At 27.9% G+C, this 18,456-nt stretch overlaps 3 protein-coding genes across 5 annotated transcripts; 2 read left to right on the top strand and 1 right to left on the bottom strand.

Moving 5' to 3' along the window:
* Window positions 1-1,240: 1,240 nt before the first annotated feature.
* Window positions 1,241-2,456, top strand: LOC134835678 (MOB kinase activator-like 3). Of its 2 annotated transcripts, none has more exons than XM_063850599.1 (4): window positions 1,241-1,397; window positions 1,474-1,614; window positions 1,678-1,915; window positions 1,973-2,456. In XM_063850599.1, the coding sequence occupies exons 1-4, from the start codon at window positions 1,356-1,358 to the stop codon at window positions 2,251-2,253; spliced, it is 702 nt and encodes a 233-aa protein (XP_063706669.1). In that variant the 5' UTR covers window positions 1,241-1,355; the 3' UTR covers window positions 2,254-2,456. The 2 variants fall into 2 exon arrangements, with proteins under 2 accessions (XP_063706669.1, XP_063706668.1); XM_063850598.1 differs by having other exon boundaries at window positions 1,241-1,406.
* Window positions 2,457-3,863: 1,407 nt separating this feature from the next.
* Window positions 3,864-5,000, top strand: LOC134833851 (synaptonemal complex protein 1-like). The gene has a single exon (XM_063848325.1). It carries the CDS (start codon window positions 3,864-3,866, stop codon window positions 4,998-5,000), a length of 1,137 nt encoding a protein of 378 aa, XP_063704395.1.
* A 17-nt stretch (window positions 5,001-5,017) lies between these two features.
* LOC134835675 (zinc transporter ZIP13 homolog) lies at window positions 5,018-17,543 on the bottom strand. Of its 2 annotated transcripts, none has more exons than XM_063850593.1 (5): window positions 17,380-17,543; window positions 8,817-9,221; window positions 7,165-7,287; window positions 6,691-7,107; window positions 5,018-5,820 (listed from the first exon to the last, which is right to left on the bottom strand). In XM_063850593.1, the coding sequence occupies exons 2-5, from the start codon at window positions 9,043-9,045 to the stop codon at window positions 5,486-5,488; spliced, it is 1,104 nt and encodes a 367-aa protein (XP_063706663.1). In that variant the 5' UTR covers window positions 9,046-9,221; window positions 17,380-17,543; the 3' UTR covers window positions 5,018-5,485. The 2 variants fall into 2 exon arrangements, with proteins under 2 accessions (XP_063706663.1, XP_063706662.1); XM_063850592.1 differs by having other exon boundaries at window positions 5,022-5,820; window positions 6,691-7,113.
* Between the last annotated feature and the right edge of the window lie 913 nt (window positions 17,544-18,456).

The raw sequence follows: 18,456 nt of genomic DNA, 5'->3' as shown, positions 1-18,456 counted from the left end.
AAAATTTGTCAAAGGGCCCTAATTTATCATTTTTAATCATTTTATAACTCAAAACTGCCAAAAAACTGAAACTGAAAAATTTTTTTTTCTTTGACACAGTTTTGATTTGAAAACTAAATCAAGAGCAAAACTGTGCAAAACTGTGTCAAAAACTGTGTCAAAGCAATTTCTGTCAAATCTTGCTCCAAATGGATAAAAATTTGTCAAAGGGCTCTAATTTATCATTTTTAATCATTTTATAACTCAAAACTGCCAAAAAATTTAAACTGAAAAAAAATTTTTTCTTTGACATAGTTTTGTTTTGAAAACTCAAAACTGCCAAAAAATTTAAACTGAAAAAAAATTTTTCCTTTGACACAGTTTTGATTTGAAAACTAAATCAAGAGCAAAACTGTGTCAAAAACTATGTCAAAAACTGTGTCAAAGCAATTTTTGTCAAATCTTGCTCCAAATGGATAAAAATTTGTCAAAGGGCCCTAATTTATCATTTTTAATCATTTTATAACTCAAAACTGCCAAAAAACTGAAACTGAAAAATTTTTTTTTCTTTGACACAGTTTTGATTTGAAAACTAAATCAAGAGCAAAACTGTGTCAAAAACTATGTCAAAAACTGTGTCAAAGCAATTTTTGTCAAATTTTGCTCTGAATGGATAAAAATTTGTCAGAGGGCTCTAATTTATCATTTTTAATCATTTTATAACTCAAAACTGCTAAAAAATTGAAACGGAAAAAAAAAATTTCCTTTGACATAGTTTTGTTTTGAAAACTAAATCAAGAGCAAAACTGTGTCAAAAACTGTGTCAAAGCAATTTTTGTCAAATTTTGCTCTAAATGGATAAAAATTTGTCAGAGAGCTCTAATTTATCATTTTTAATCATTTTATAACTCAAAACTGCCAAAAAATTGAAACTGAAAAAAAATTTTCCTTTGACATAGTTTTGTTTTAAAAACTAAATCAAGAGCAAAACTGTGTCAAAAACTATGTCAAAAACTGTGTCAAAGCAATTTTTGTCAAATCTTGCTTCAAATGGATAAAAATTTATCAAAGGGCTCTAATTTATCATTTTCAATCATTTTATAACTCAAAACTGCTAAAAAATTGAAACTGAAAAAAAATTTCCTTTGACATAGTTTTTTTTTCCTCTATAAATCAAAACTTTTATAAAATTTTCAAAATTTTTTTTTAGAAAGCATCAAATTATTCACTTTTGACATCCCTACTCCCTCAGTCACGAACTTTTGCGTCATTCGTGTTTGTTTTGAAAACTTTTTACCAAACTAATTTAATTTATTCAACTTTTTAGGTGTCTAAGGGAACAAATTTGCCAAAACCGAACGTACAATCATCAAAAAATGGCCCTCAATGAATTTTTTGACTTTTTCAAAAAGGGCAAGGTAGGAAATGTACTGTGGCTCAATGTGAAAAAACGAAATTCTCCAACAAAGATTCTAATATTTTGTTTTCTGGCAGACTTTTAGACCCAAAAAGAGGTTTTCGCAAGGAACGATGCGCTATTCGCTGCACAAACAAGCTCACGCGTCGCTCAATTCGGGCATCAACTTGCGCGATGTCGTCAAATTACCTGAGGGCGAGACCATGAACGATTGGTTGGTGAGTCTTATCACGGAAAAAATGCATTTTTATCAACTTTGAGTCACAACGGGAGTTTTGTAGGCAGTGCACGTCGTCGATTTCTTCAACAGAATTAATCTCATCTACGGCACAGTGAACGAGTATTGCACGGAGGAGAGTTGCAAGACGATGTCCGGCGGTAGTAGATACGAGTATTTGTGGGCTGACGGCGATAAATACAAAAAACCAACAAAATTACCGGCGCCAAAGTACATTGAACTGCTCATGGACTGGATTGAGTCGCAAATTAACAATGAAGATCTGTTTCCCGTGACGACGGGTAAGAAAAAAATTTTCATTTTTCAACAAAAAAAAAAAATAATTTTAATTTTTTTAGACGTTCCATTCCCGAAAACCTTCTCGACGCTCTGCAAAAAAATCCTAACGCGACTTTTTAGGGTTTTTGTGCACGTTTACATCCATCATTTCGATCGAATTGTCAGTATTGGCGCCGAAGCTCATGTCAACACCTGCTACAAGCATTTTTATTACTTCGTAACGGAATTCGAGCTCGTAAGTGCGAAGGAACTTGAACCTCTGTCGGAAATGACGAAGCGAATTTGCACGGATGTCGCTGAAAATCCGCTGGAAAGAACACGAAGTCCCCATCAGAGATAAACGAAGCTCAATCAAAGTTTAAAATTTAACCAGTGCGAATCTTGCGAAACATGAAAAATTATCGAAATTATTAAAATTTAGCCATATTGATCCAAAAAATTATTAATCGCCATGCATTTTAGCGAAAAACAAAAAAAAAATAAGCATTTTAATCCGTTGAAAGTTGTGTCTAATTTTGTGTTATTAAATATTTAATAAATTAACGGCATAAGGATTTTTTTTTTAATTTTTGAGGCTTCAGATCAGAGACGTTGAAGGTGTTAATAGGGTTAAATTTGAAAAACAAAATTATTTAAATTTTTTATTTAAAAAAATCTTTAAAATTTTTTTTTTTATTTATTTTAAATTTTTTAGATTCTAGATTTTTTATAATTTTTTTTTTTTTAGATTTTATTAGATTAATTAAAATTTTCCCAAAATTATTATTGTTAAAAAATTATTTTCAAAAATTCTCAAATTAAAAAAAAATACAAATGTAAATTTTTTTTTAAATTTCTTAAACTATTTTGAGGCAAAAAAAAATTTCAGAACTTTTATAATTTTACTTTTTTTACTGATTTTATTTTTTAAAAAATTTTTCAGAACTCTTAATTTTAATTAATTTAAATTTTTTATTAATTAAATTGTTAATTATTTTTTTTATTTAATTAATATTTAAAAAAAGTCATTCAAAAAAAAATATTTTTAAAAAAATATAAATCATAAAATTTCTAAAAATAATTTCTCAAAGTTTTAAATTAAAAATAAAGTTATTTTTAATTTTTATTTTAAAATTTTTAGGGAATTTTTGAACAACTTAAAATTTTATAAAAATTAGACAAAAAATTATTTTAAAAATTTTGATTATTTAAAAGAAATTCTACAAAAATAATTTTCAAAAAAAAATTGAAAAAAAAATTTTTTTAATTATTTATTTTTTTATTATTTTTTACATTTCTGAGTTTGAATTTAAAAGAATATAAACTTAAATAATTCAAATTAATTTAATGAAATTAAAAAAAAAAATATTAAAAAATATTGAAAATCCTTTATAAAAATCCTCAAGAGACAAAAAATTAAAATATTTAATATAATCGCCTTAAAAGGTTAATTATTATTTTAATTAAATTTATAACAAAAACTCAAAATTAAATATTTTTTTTTAAAACAATTTTTCAAAATTTTAAAGGAAAAAAATCTAAAAAATTTTTTAAAGTTAAACATTTATTTAATTTTTATTTTAAAACTTTAAAGGCATTTATAAGCTTTTTTTTAATATTTTTTATTATATTTTTTTTATTATTTTAATTAAATTTTATTTTTTTTAAATTTGATAAAAAATTATTTTTAAAACTTGTATTTTTTAATAGAAATCTTGAAAATTCTTCTAAATTATTTTTCAAAAAAAAAAAATTTAAATTTTAAAAACATTTTTTCACAAACTTCACATGCATGAGTGTAAAAATTGCACTTTTTCTTTCTTGAATTTGACAGATATTTGACAGCAACTTTACGAGTACGAGAAACATACGTCACACAAATCTCCGTACAGCTTCAAGAAATTCGGTGGGAAACAAAAACTCCGATATCAACAAGTTTCAAGTCGCCGCTAACAAGAATTTTTTTAAAAAATGTCTTCTGCCGACGACGAAGCCGAGCCTCTTTACACATTTTACGAGCCAAATGCCTCTACCGAAGACGACGACGATGACATTCAAGCCAAAATCAACCGCGAACTCGAATCTTTTTGCAAGGAAGCAACCGAAGCTCAAGAAGAAATCGTCAACCTGAACCTGAAATTGCAAGAAAAGGACCAAAAACTGCGCGAAATGGAAATCAACTACAAAATGGAAATGCTAAAATTCATCGAAAAAGTCATCGATCATCAAAATTCGATGAAAAAACGCGAAAAAGACCTCGAAACGGAAATCGAGGAGCTTAAAAAGAAAACCCAGAACCACAAATTGCGCGAAGAAAAGCTCCGACGAGAAAATCGCGAACTCGAATCCCGTTTGGAAGACGTTTCGGGACGAAAATCACGCGAAGATAGTCTCCGCACGGAGAATCAGGAGCTGAAGAAGAAACTTTTAAGCCGCAAATCACGCGAGGAGATCCTAAAAACGGAAAGTAACGACATGCGAAAGATGCTGGAGCTGCAAAAATCACGGGAGGAAAAACTTTTGAAGGAAATCGCCGAACTTCGGGATAAATTGGCAGGTCACACGGCACGCGAAGACAAATTACGAAGCGAAAACACGGATTTACGCGGCAAATTAGCCCTTTCCAAGTCTCGGGAGAACATAAATTCGAACGTTTGTCGAAAATATTCCAAATCAGTCCAAGAAGACAAACTAAAGGCGGAGAATTTGAATCTCCAGAACAAGTTGGAGATGCAAAAAAGTCGCGAAGAACGCCTAAAAATGGAAAATAACGACCTCGAAAGGAAATTAACTGAAGCTCTCGAACAAAAAATGTCACTTGAGGAGGAAATGCAGCACTTGAAGGACAAAATTGAGACGGAATGGGTGCGAATTGACTCAGCTTTAACGGATCTCAAGCGAAAATTGATCGAACAAAAGGCTCTCGAGGCAGAATTGAAGACGGAAAATGTGGATTTGCAGTCAAAATTGAAGAAAATTTGCGAAAGTTTCGACTTGGATGCGAAAAAACCGACTTCAGACAGGAGCGATCGAAGCGACGAGAGCATAAGACCCAATTTTAAACTCTTAAGTAGCAAAAGTTCAAAGGAAAAACGTCGTTTTGTGTAACATTTACAGATATATTTGCTCATTTTTTTAGTTTTTATCTTTTTAACTTTAAAATCTTATAAAATATTTGTACAAGTACGTCATCTTAACGAGAATTATACAAACAGCTTGTTTCACCAGGTATCACATTCATGTTTTTTTTGCTAATTTTTTTGGTTTTTTAATCGAAAATCGTGAAAAAAATAAGAAAGAATATCGAAAAGTAATTTTTTTGGAGCATTTTTCTCTGTCTGCGGTTAACTGTAACTGTTGTACATACAATAATTTCCATAATTTTAATATAATATTATTAATAGTTAAATATTTTTACTTGTCTAAATATCAGAGTGACACTGACTCTAGAGAGAGAGACAGATTTTTAAACTTATTAAATAAATTTTGTAACAAAAAAAAAATTTTTTTTACGTATTTAGATTTTTTCGACACTTTTTTTTAATTTGACTCGTTCGGAAAAAAGAAAAAATTAAAGACTAGTCGGGATATTTTTAGTGCTCTAAGGCAACCGTCATGAAAGCCATCAGCGAAATTCCCGTAATAAGAGCGACAAATTGCTTCACAGACTCCTTTGGGTCGTCCTCTTTTAGCAAGTCGGGTAATACCGTGACGAGGGCAATGTGCAAAAAGCCGCCCGCAGTAAATGGCATGACCCAAGAGGTGCGCGCTTCCATGGCAGATGTGACGCTTGAGCCGAAAATTGCTGCCAATGCTCCGAGGAGGCCAGCGCCGGCGGTTAGGAGTTGTGCACGTGCAGCATCCCATCGCGAAAAGCCGGATCGGAGGAGGATGGCAAAGTCGCCGACTTCGTGGGGGATTTCGTGTACTGAAAAAAAAATAAGAGAATTTTTTAATTAAAGTATTAAATTAAATTTTAATTTTTAAATAATTTTAAGTTGAAAAAAAATTTTAAAAATTTTAATTTTTAAAATAATTTTTTTAAATTAAAAATATTTTTTTTTAATTTTTTAAATATTTTTTTATTTTTTTTTTTCAAATAATTTTTTTTTAAATTCTGTAAAATTTGATACTTTTAATTTTTTTTTTTTTAATTTTTAAATGTTTTAAAAATCTTTGGCGCCTTGTTTGCCGCCTTTAATTTTAAAATTATTTTTTTATTTTTAAAATTATTTCTTTTAATTTTTAAATTTTTTTTTTATTTTTTTAATTTTTTAATTTTTAAAATTATTTCTTCAATTTTTAAAATTATGTTTTTAATTTGTAAAAATATTCTTTAAAATTTTTAAAAATTATTTGAAAAATTTAAAAAATTCAAATAATTTTAAAAATCAAAAAAATAAAAAAAATAATTTAAAAGATTGAATAAATAATTTTAAAAATAAAAAAAAAAATGTTTTAAATCAAAAATAATTAAAATTAATTTTTTTAACTGACAATTTTTGAAATATTTTTTTTTTTAATTTTTAAAATTATTTTTTTTAGTTTTTAAAATTATTTTTTTATTTGTAAAATTATTCATTCTCGAAATTTTTTTATTAAATATGTCAAAATTTAATCAAAGGTTCATTAAATTTGCTCTAAAAATCAATTTTCAAATTTTTTTGAACGGCAAAAATTGAATTGACATTTGCGAATTTTTCTCTAAATTCATTAAAAATTAAAATTTTCAAAATTTATTTCAAATTTTTTTACGAAAAATTAATAAAAAAATTTTACTTTAAATTTTTCTACTTACACAAAATGGCAAACGTCGCAAGCGCTCCGTGTCGAAACGAAATAAGGAACGAACTTGCCACTGCAAGTCCATGCGTAAAGTTGTCAATGCTGTTTGCGAGTAAATTCAAGTAACCAGTGACCTTTTTGGATGCCTGCTCCTTCGTGGCTTTGTTGTTATTGGCATGCGCCAAGAAACATTGTTTGCTAATATCCTCAATATCTCCGCCATTTGTCGCACAACAAGTAGCTCCTTCGGGAACTTCTTCGCCGGTTTCTTTGGATCGCCGAAGCAAGCAATTCGCAATTTCGACACATTTTGGCTGCGGATTATTTTCGTCGGCATTCACGTAGCCCGAGAAAATTTTTTCGACAATTGTGAAGAGAAGCACGCCGCCAAGAACCCACATTCCGCTGCGCATTGAGGGATGTTGATGACCTGAATCTAAAATAAATTATTAAAATTTATTTTGAAAGAAATTTAAAATTTGCTTACGATCTGTGACGCCATTTTTCTGATCGCCCTCCCATGCTTCGGGCAATAAATGCAAGAAAACGTCTCCCAATAATCCGCCAACAGCAAAACTTAAGAGAATTTTGAGTGTTTTGGAATTTGCAGCTGAAAAAAATTATCAAAAAATTATTAAAAATTTAAATTTTTTGATAAATTTTAATAAATTTTACATTTTTGTACTCCTCAATGGAATTCCCACGATTTTTTTCAAAATGCAATAAATAAAAACAATCAATAACAATAAAAATCAAATCAAAATTGTTCATTTAAAAGCATTCTTTGCAATTATTGCTTTAAAAATCAAATTTTATCTTCTCACGTACGAGAGATAATGATTTTTTTCGCGATAAAAGCTCTTCAAAGCCGTAGAATATTTTATTTGATTTGATTTGAACAATATAAAGGGCATGCATAGATAAATCGTAAGATTTTCATACGAAAAATGCACAAACTTGATACTGATAAGCGACATTTATCGGTTATTGGGTGAAGTTTTCCGCAGACATTTACTGTAAACGTGACGTAGGTAGTTAACAAAGGTCGAAAAATATCGACAAAAGTGACGTTATCGGTCAGTTTAAACGCATTCTTAACGCTTATCTGGAGTAGAATTAGTGTTGCTAGCGTAGTTTGAGGAGTACTTGAATGAATCACGGTCTTAAGTACTTTTAGAAGGACAAACGTGGGATTTTTTGTATGAACGTGAGGATCTTAAGTCAAATGAAATTCGTGAATTATCGAATTTTGTACTGAAATTCGTTCATTGAAGAGCAAATCGAGGTCCAAAGATCTCATTTAATTTATTTTTGAACGAACTTCGGTTCAAAATTTGATGGTTCACGAAAAAAAATTGACTTAAGTCTTACGTTCATACAAAAATTTCACGTTAAGTCACTTTTTGGATGAACTTAAGGATCTTAAGTCAGATAAATTTCGTAAATCATAAATTTTATTCTGAAATTCGTTCATAGACATCAAATTTGAGATCATAAGATCTAATTTCTTAATTTTTGAACGAATTTCAGAACAAAATTCGAAGATTCACGATCTGACTTAAGACTTACGTTCATACAAAAGTCTCTTAAGACAAACGTGTAACTTTTTGAATGAACGTAAGAATCTTAAATTTTTCGAAAATCATCAAATTTTGTACTAAAATTCGTTCAAAACTTCAACTTTGTTTAAGATCTCATTTAATTATTTTCGAACTTTCAAATTTGATGATTCATGAAAAAACTTAAGATCCTTACGTTCATACAAAAATTTCATTTTTTTTGGATGAACGAACGTCAATTTTTTTCAGTACAAAATTTCGTTCTGAAATTTGATGATTTGAGATCGAAAATCTCGTTTTAACATTTTCGAACGAATTTCAGACAAAATTCGAAGATTCACGATCTACGTTCTTATTCAAAAAAGAAGACAGGTTTACACATCAAATTTTGTTCGTTCATAGACTTCAAATTTGAGATCCTAAGATCTCTTTAAACATTTTCGAACGAATTTCAGTACAAAATTTGATGATTTACGAAAAATGTTGACTTAAGATCCTTACGTTCATTCAAAAGAGGTTTACACGTTTGTCTTCAAAGAGATTTGAGTATTTGATAAGAATTAACGAAAATTTTTCTTACGATCTTTATCCTTGATGTCACTCTCTTTGACACCCCCATCAACATCGACGGGAATTACGAGCAACGGCAAGATGCCAGCTAATCCAACTAATGCCGATCCAATTAACGAAAACATCCACGGCACATAACCTATATTTGTGATAAACTCGGGCACAAATGGCTCGATCATTTCCCGATAAATGTAAACAATTGTCTGATCCATAGTTTCTGTTTGTGGCGTTTGATTCATTTTTCTAACCTCAAATTTATTTCTCTTTCACTGGTTTCACTTAATTTGTTTACGAAAAAAATGTTCTAATGTTTTTTAAATAATTTCATCACTCAAAACGCTTAACATAACCTAAAAATATTATTAGCTTAAATACTGCTCTCCAAAATGTTGAGACAGGAACTTATTGACAAAATCTGCAAAGGTAAAGAGATAAGAAAAAATTCGTTAATTAAAAATCGCTCAGTTTGTACTTGGAAATATTGAGTCTGGCAACCAATCACGAGCGAATCTATAAACCGACTGAATTGAAGAGACTTTATTTTAATCGCCTTTACGAAGATAACACAAATGAAGAGAAGACAGGAGTGCATCAAGATAAAACATGTTGTTATTTTTGTTTCTCTTTGTACAATTTTTTTGTTTAATTTGTGTTTTTTGATAGATTGGAGACGACCAAATCTATCGGATTTCAAGTGTTATCGGAGCAGCTGATTAGAAGTAGATTGTGTCATGCGATCGATAAGGATTCAGAAGTACTGAAAAAGCACGAGAGCAGCTCAAGAGATCGGTGTTTGTATTGATAAGATACTTATGGCCTATTTAGGTTTTTGAAGTAAGTAATTTGTTTGAAACGAAATTTTGTTTCCTAATAAAAAAAGTTATGGAATATTTTTACTTTTGTTTTGGTTGAGGTTAAGTTATTTCAAGGTTAGTTTGAAACCGATCAAGTTGTAAAAATTGAGAAGTTTGCAAATATTATAAGAGCAATTAACAAAAAATAAATAGCTGATTAGATTAGATTTTTTTTAACATATTAAGGAATTGTAAAAGATCGAAAACCTTTATGAATTGTTTATTTTAATCGTTTAATCATTATTTAGTTAACTTTTGAACGATATTTTAATTAATTATTTTTCTTAAATTTTAAATTAATTTAAGTAACAAAATTCAAAATGAATCAATAAATTTCATATGTTTAATATTAGGGTTCATGTACCCATTTTTGAAAATTGAGTTAGATCACCGTTCTCCGTCTCAAATTGAAGGTTTTGTCTTTAGAAACAACTTTTGTTTTGGACTTTTTCCAAATTTTGCGTTTTCGATGTACAGGAGCCTTTTAAAGATGTTAGCAAAAAAAATTGATCAAAAAAAATTTCAGCCAAAATCCTCTTATTATGAGGGCTCATGTACCAATTTTTGAAAATTGAGTTAGATCACCGTTCTCCGTCTCAAATTGAAGGTTTTGTCTTTAGAAACAACTTTTGTTTTGGACTTTTTCCAAATTTTGCGTTTCCGATGTACAGGAGCCTTTTAAAGATGTTAGCAAAAAAAATTGATCAAAAAAAATTTCAGCCAAAATCCTCTTATTATGAGGGCTCATGTACCAATTTTTGAAAATTGAGTTAGATCACCGTTCTCCGTCTCAAATTGAAGGTTTTGTCTTTAGAAACAACTTTTGTTTTGGACTTTTTCCAAATTTTGCGTTTTCGATGTACAGGAGCCTTTTAAAGATGTTAGCAAAAAAAATTGATCAAAAAAAAAATTTCAGCCAAAATCCTCTTATTATGAGGGCTCATGTACCATTTTTGAAAATTGAGTTAGATCACCGTTCTCCGTCTCAAATTGAAGGTTTTGTCTTTAGAAACAACTTTTGTTTTGGACTTTTTCTAAATTTTGCGTTTTCGATGTACAGGAGCCATTTAAAGATGTTAGCAAAAAAAATTGATGAAAAAAAATTTCAGCCAAAATCCTCTTATTATGAGGGCTCATGTACAGATTTTTGAAAATTAAGCTAGATCACGGTTCTCCGTCTCAAATTGAAGGTTTTGTCTTTAGAAACAACTTTTGTTTTGGACTTTTTCCAAATTTTGCGTTTTCGATGTACAGGAGCCTTTTAAAGATGTTAGCAAAAAAAATTGATCAAAAAAAAAATTTCAGCCAAAATCCTCTTATTATGAGGGTTCATGTACCAATTTTTGAAAATTGAGTTAGAAATTGAAGGTTTTGTCTTTAGAAACAACTTTTGTTTTGGACTTTTTCTAAATTTTGCGTTTTCGATGTACAGGAGCCTTTTAAAGATTTAGCAAAAAAAATTGATCAAAAAAAATTTCAGCCAAAATCCTCTTATTATGAGGGCTCATGTAAATTTTTCAAAATTAAGTTTTTCTCCGTCTCAAATTGAAGGTTTTGTCTTTAGAAACAACTTTTGTTTTGGACTTTTTCTAAATTTTGCGTTTCCGATGTACAGGAGCCTTTTAAAGATGTTAGCAAAAAAAATTGATCAAAAAAAATTCCTCTTATTAAAAAAAAATCCTCTTATTGAGGGCTCATGTACCATTTTTGAAAATTGAGTAGATCACCGTTCTCCGTCTCAAATTGAAGGTTTTGTCTTTAGAAACAACTTTTGTTTTGGACTTTTTCCAAATTTTGCGTTTTCGATGTACAGGAGCCTTTTAAAGATGTTAGCAAAAAAAATTGATCAAAAAAAAAATTTCAGCCAAAATCCTCTTATTATGAGGGCTCATGTACCAATTTTTGAAAATTGAGTTAGATCACCGTTCTCCGTCTCAAATTGAAGGTTTTGTCTTTAGAAACAACTTTTGTTTTGGACTTTTTCCAAATTTTGCGTTTCCGATGTACAGGAGCCTTTTAAAGATGTTAGCAAAAAAAATTGATCAAAAAAAAAATTTCAGCCAAAATCCTCTTATTATGAGGGCTCATGTACCAATTTTTGAAAATTGAGTTAGATCACCGTTCTCCGTCTCAAATTGAAGGTTTTGTCTTTAGAAACAACTTTTGTTTTGGACTTTTTCCAAATTTTGCGTTTCCGATGTACAGGAGCCTTTTAAAGATGTTAGCAAAAAAAATTGATCAAAAAAAAAATTTCAGCCAAAATCCTCTTATTATGAGGGCTCATGTACCAATTTTTGAAAATTGAGTTAGATCACTTCTCCGTCTCAAATTATGAAAATTTTTTGATCAAAAAAAATTTCAGAAAATTCTTATTATGAGGGCTTGATCAGTTCTCCGTCTCAAATTGAAGGTTTTGTCTTTAGAAACAACTTTTGTTTTGGACTTTTTCCAAATTTTGCGTTTTCGATGTACAGGAGCCTTTTAAAGATGTTAGCAAAAAAAATTGATCAAAAAAAAAATTTCAGCCAAAATCCTCTTATTATGAGGGCTCATGTACCAATTTTTGAAAATTGAGTTAGATCACCGTTCTCCGTCTCAAATTGAAGGTTTTGTCTTTAGAAACAACTTTTGTTTTGGACTTTTTCTAAATTTTGCGTTTCCGATGTACAGGAGCCTTTTAAAGATGTTAGCAAAAAAAATTGATCAAAAAAAATTTCAGCCAAAATCCTCTTATTATGAGGGCTCATGTACCCATTTTTGAAAATTGAGCTAGATCACCGTTCTCCGTCTCAAATTGAAGGTTTTGTCTTTAACAACTTTTGTTTTGGACTTTTTCCAAATTTTGCGTTTCCGATGTACAGGAGCCTTTTAAAGATGTTAGCAAAAAAAATTGATCAAAAAAAAAAATTCAGCCAAAATCCTCTTATTATGAGGGCTCATGTACCAATTTTTGAAAATTGAGTTAGATCACCGTTCTCCGTCTCAAATTGAAGGTTTTGTCTTTAGAAACAACTTTTGTTTTGGACTTTTTCCAAATTTTGCGTTTCCGATGTACAGGAGCCTTTTAAAGATGTTAGCAAAAAAAATTGATCAAAAAAAAAAAATTTCAGCCAAAATCCTCTTATTATGAGGGCTCAAGTACCCATTTTTGAAAATTGAGTTAGATCACCGTTCTCCGTCTCAAATTGAAGGTTTTGTCTTTAGAAACAACTTTTGTTTTGGACTTTTTCCAAATTTTGCGTTTCCGATGTACAGGAGCCTTTTAAAGATGTTAGCAAAAAAAATTGATCAAAAAAAAAATTTCAGCCAAAATCCTCTTATTATGAGGGCTCACATACCGATTTTTGAAAATTGAGTTAGATAACCGTTCTCCGTCTCAAATTGAAGGTTTTGTCTTTAGAAACAACTTTTGTTTTGGACTTTTTCCAAATTTTGCGTTTCCGATGTACAGGAGCCTTTTAAAGATGTTAGCAAAAAAAATTGATCAAAAAAAAATTTCAGCCAAAATCCTCTTATTATGAGGGCTCATGTACCCATTTTTGAAAATTGAGTTAGATCACCGTTCTCCGTCTCAAATTGAAGGTTTTGTCTTTAGAAACAACTTTTGTTTTGGACTTTTTCCAAATTTTGCGTTTTCGATGTACAGGAGCCTTTTAAAGATGTTAGCAAAAAAAATTGATCAAAAAAAAAATTTCAGCCAAAATCCTCTTATTATGAGGGCTCATGTACCAATTTTTGAAAATTGAGTTAGATCACCGTTCTCCGTCTCAAATTGAAGGTTTTGTCTTTAGAAACAACTTTTGTTTTGGACTTTTTCCAAATTTTGCGTTTCCGATGTACAGGAGCCTTTTAAAGATGTTAGCAAAAAAAATTGATCAAAAAAAATTTCAGCCAAAATCCTCTTATTTGAAAATTGAGTTAGATCACCGTTCTCCGTCTCAAATTGAAGGTTTTGTCTTTAGAAACAACTTTTGTTTTGGACTTTTTCTAAATTTTGCGTTTCCGATGTACAGGAGCCTTTTAAAGATGTTAGCAAAAAAAAATTTCAGCCAAAATCCTCTTATTATGAGGGCTCATGTACCCATTTTTGAAAATTGAGTTAGATCACCGTTCTCCGTCTCAAATTGAAGGTTTTGTCTTTAGAAACAACTTTTGTTTTGGACTTTTTCTAAATTTTGCGTTTCCGATGTACAGGAGCCTTTTAAAGATGTTAGCAAAAAAAATTGATGAAAAAAAAATTTAAGTCAAAATCCTCTTATTATGAGGGTTCAAAATTCTTATTAAGGTGAGGGCTTTTTATAAATTTTGTTTCCGATGTACCCTTTTAAAGATTTTTGAAAATTTTCCTCTTTTATGAGGGCTCATGTACCGATTTTCCAAAATTGAGCTAGATTACCGTTCTCCGTCTCAAATTGAAGGTTTTGTCTTTAGAAACAACTTTTGTTTTGGACTTTTTCCAAATTTTGCGTTTTCGATGTACAGGAGCCTTTTAAAGATGTTAGCAAAAAAAATTGTCCTCAAAAAAAAAATTTTCAGCGTTCTCAAATATCCTTTTATTATGTTAATTAAATTTTGCGTTTCCGATGTCATTTTTTCAAAATTGATTTTTCAATTTTCGAAAAAATTTTGCGTTTTCGATCAAGGAGTTTTAAAGATTTTATGTTTCAAAATTCTTTTATTCACCAAAAAAAATTTTGAAAAATTTTTTTGTATCAATTTATTTTGTCTTTAAAACAACTTATTTAATATTTTATATTTTCAATAAATTTGCGAAAAGTAGACTTAGATGCATAATATGACCCATTTTTGAGCTAATGATCATTTATCCGTCTCAAAAGTTGAAGGTTTTAATTTTTTTTGGACTGATTCGAGCTTAAAATTTTGCGTTTCCGATGTACAGGAGCCATTTAAAGATGTTAACGAAAAAATATGATCAAAAAAAAAAAAAAAAAAAAAATTTTACAAAAATCTAACTTTTAAAATATTTTTTAATATTTTTCATTTTTTTTATATATATATTTTTTTTAAATATTTTTTAAAATTTTTTTCCTTCATTTTTTGAAAATTTAAACTTAAACATTTCATTGAACTTTATTTCGTCAATTTGTCAAATTTTCCCATTAACGATTTGAACTTTAATTATTCTAAAATTAAAATAAAAGTTCACTTTCACTCACGAACAAAAATCAATCCATAAATAAAACGTGTTCTTACAAACTGTAGACTGACTGACTAACTAAAGTCTCTTCAACAAAAAATACTTCAAAGAAAAAATAAACAAAACTTGCTTTTGTACTTTAATTTATCTGAATTAACACTAACGTGATAACGGAACAATTGATTCTCTCCGAACTGAACAAATTTTTTACACGAACATCGAACTATTTTTAATTTTTGTTTTAAATTCTCTTTGAATATTCAACTTTAAGAAAGATTAAAGCTGATTTTTAAACAATTTCACAATAATTAAAAAATAATTTCTTTTGTATCCTTTTCCATACCTATGAACTTTTTTCTTGTCAACCAATCCTGAGAGAGTCTGAACGATAACTGGCTTTACATTTTTTTTTTTAGTAGTTTTATAATCTCTCTGTGCGAAAATTGATAATCTCGCCATCGCGTTATCAATCTCTGTGTTCGGAGTTTCCAAGAGAGAAAAAAAAGAGAAACGATCAAAGTGTCGGTTGTTGATGTAAATAAATTTGTATTGCCATTATCTTCATTGATACTGAATTTTCATTGTTAGACATGTCTCGTTTTTGTTTGTTTATTTTATTTATTTTTTTTTTTCGATTAGTTGCACAGAAAAAACAATTAATGAAGAATTTACAGAACGAATGAATCAGATTGAAATTCAGAAGAAGCACTTGTTAGAACAAGTGGTGACTACCTTGAGACAGTGATTAGCATGGAAAGTAAATTGAAGCTTTAATGATGAGTAAGATTTTTTACATTTTTCTTAAGAATTAAAATTCAATTTTCTTAAAATTAAAATTTTAAATATTAAATCGGTTAAAAACTCTATTAACTTTCAACTTTTTAATAAAAAATTATCAATTTTATAATTTGAAAAATTTTCTAATTTTTTTTTTATATTTTTTTTTAATTAATTTTGAAAATTTATATTAAAAATTATTACAAATTCTTTACAAGTTTAAGAAAAATTATTTTTTTTGCATTAAGATCGAAAACATTTTTAATTTTTGTAACTGTCTTAGCTTATAATGGATCTTTAAAAAAATTTTTAAATTAAAATTTAATAAATATATTTTTAAATTTAAAAAAAAAAATAATTTATATTTTATAAATAATTTTTTTCATTAATTTAAATAAATTTTTTTAATAATTTTTTTTTTCATAGGAATGAAAATTTTCAACAAGGCTTTTGGAAAAATTTGAATCAACAATTCACAAATTCTCATTTCTTGTAGATGAGTCCTAATCAAATATTCAAAACTAACAAAAGAACTTCCTAAAAAAAACTTATAATTAAATCAAGTTCCTGATATTGAAAATTATCAACAACCAGTAATCTCCATTAAAATTATTAGCTTAATTTGACGTTTCTATAAAGTTCACTTCTCTCGTGATATCGGTTTTAAAACAGGTTTTCGTACACAAAATTACGATGATCGATATTTAAATCATTTTATAAATTCAGAACACGACTTATCGTAGTCGTAGGTCAAGTTTTTTTTTAGTTTTCACACACTTGTTTGTTTGCTTAATTTTTTATTTATTTAGAATTATCAAGGTTTTTTTTAAATATTTTTTATTTCAATTTTTTTATAAGTTCGACGACTTTTTTTAATTCATTTAATTTTTTTTATTATTTTTTCTAAAACTTTTTATTAAATCAATATTTTTTAAATTCACTTTTTTAATCACAAAAAATAATTTAATTAATTAAAATTAATAAAAAAAAATAAATAATTAATTTAAAATAAATTATTTAATTTAAATAAATTAATTATTAAAAAATAATTCATTTATAAATAAACAGGTAAATAATTAATTAATTTAAAAAAATATATAGCTATTTTTTTTATTTTATTTTTTTTTTTGTAAGCTCAACAAATTTTTTAATTTTATTTAATTTTTTATTGATTCTCTAAAATTTTTCAATAAATTTCACTTTTCTTATCACTTTATCACAAAACGCCGCAAAAGTCTCACGGGCATACTTTTTGCGTCTATAAATTAAACTGCACTTGAGCTCTATTCGTTACACAGTCTGTTAATGATTCATTCTATCTACGACGCGACACAGCTTTGTTTGTTTTATTTATAAAATTCAACGAAATTCTCGGTATGCTCGTAGGTTCATGTTAATGACTTTTCCATGCATCTTCAAAAAATTTGGTTTTCTTTGTTTCTGATTGCCAAATAATGTTTAATCCGTTTACAAACTTTACTTTAATTCTCTTTATTTTTTCCAGAAGGGTTGAGATTATAAAACCTTATCTCTTGCCGATAAAAAGGTATGCTCATAAGACCAAAACAACTCCATATGTTAAAAGGTACTTGGCACGCAATTCCCCCAAAAAAGTATGCTCGTAAGTACTTTTGACGTAATTTTGTTAAATTTTCACTTAAAATCTCTTCAATTTTTGCCTCTCCTCGAACAATTGTCGAAAGTAGGTCTTCGTGAAGGTTCAACCAAAAAATCTCCAAAACAAGGAAGTGACAATCAGGAACTTTCGAATCAAGAAAACTCACCAATTGTGACTTAATTTAGTGGCTGTTACAGCGAGATAAGGAAAATATTCGATGGACATCAGTCTTTGATAATTTTTGCGCGGAGGCAATTGCTTTTTGGATTCGATAATTGCACGATCAGACGGTGACTGAAGTTGATTTTGTTCAAAGAGTTCGATTTTAAGACGTTGTTTACGCCGAATACAACGCAAGCAATATTTATTGTCGTTAAGTGTGGTTTGTGTTTAGGGAAATACGTTTTGCGGCGTTAAAAATTTTGTGAAAAATTCGATGAAAAATTTATTTTTAATTTTTTTGTTCAAGAAAATTTTAAATTAATTTTTTTTATTTTAAATGTTAATTATTTTAAAACTTTCTCATTAAAATATATGTTTTTTTATTTTATTTTTAAAATATTTACAGAGCAAAATTCATTGAAGCATCACATTTTTAAACGAGTTGCGGTTTATTAAACAATTTCTCGAGACAAAATTAACTTTTTACGTGATTTTTATTTACATGTCGTAAATTTCATGAAATTTTAATTGTTGAGTAAATTCATGTTATGTATTTTTTTTTTATAAAATTTTAAAAGCTTAAATAATTTTAAAATGTTATTAAAATTTTTTAAATTTTACTTTTTGAATTTTTTTGAAAAAAAGAAAAATAATTTATAAAACCATAAATTTCAATTATTAAAAATTTTATTTTTAAAATTGAAAAAAAAATAAATTTATAAATTTTTGAACAATTTTAAAGGCCAAAAAAGATTTTATCAAAAAAAAAATTAATTCCACGAAAAAAAAATTATTTTAAAAATGAAAAAAAAAATCAATTTGCATAAAAATTAAATAAAATTTTTAAATTTTTAAACTTTTGAACAATTTTTTAAAGAAAATTTTAAAAAAATAACAAGACAGATTTGAGAATTTTTGAGGGGTTTTAAAATAATTTAAAATTCTTCATATCAATAAAAATTATTTTAAAGAATTTTTTTATTGATTTTATTGTTTTTATTTTATTTATTTTGTTTTTTGTTTAATACAATATTTAATTTTTTAATATTTTTAATCGATTTCTTGAAAAAAATTTTAATTT

Source organism: Culicoides brevitarsis, chromosome 3 (genome assembly GCF_036172545.1).
Source record: "Culicoides brevitarsis isolate CSIRO-B50_1 chromosome 3, AGI_CSIRO_Cbre_v1, whole genome shotgun sequence".
Lineage (NCBI taxonomy): Eukaryota > Metazoa > Arthropoda > Insecta > Diptera > Ceratopogonidae > Culicoides > Culicoides brevitarsis.
Note: the sequence above shows the minus strand (reverse complement) of the source record. Positions and strands in the feature narration are given on the sequence as shown.

Coding starts and splice junctions, on each gene's coding strand:
- LOC134835678 (XM_063850598.1), top strand. CDS start 1,356: ATGGCCCTCAATGAATTTTTTGACTTTTTCAAAAAGGGCAAGGTAGGA. Junction 1,615..1,677: donor AGACCATGAACGATTGGTTG/GTGAGTCTTATC, acceptor GGAGTTTTGTAG/GCAGTGCACGTCGTCGATTT. Junction 1,916..1,972: donor TCTGTTTCCCGTGACGACGG/GTAAGAAAAAAA, acceptor TAATTTTTTTAG/ACGTTCCATTCCCGAAAACC.
- LOC134833851 (XM_063848325.1), top strand. CDS start 3,864: ATGTCTTCTGCCGACGACGAAGCCGAGCCTCTTTACACATTTTACGAG.
- LOC134835675 (XM_063850592.1), bottom strand. CDS start 9,045: ATGAATCAAACGCCACAAACAGAAACTATGGATCAGACAATTGTTTAC. Junction 7,288..8,816: donor TGACATCAAGGATAAAGATC/GTAAGAAAAATT, acceptor AATTTTTTTCAG/CTGCAAATTCCAAAACACTC. Junction 7,114..7,164: donor GAAAAATGGCGTCACAGATC/GTAAGCAAATTT, acceptor AATTTATTTTAG/ATTCAGGTCATCAACATCCC.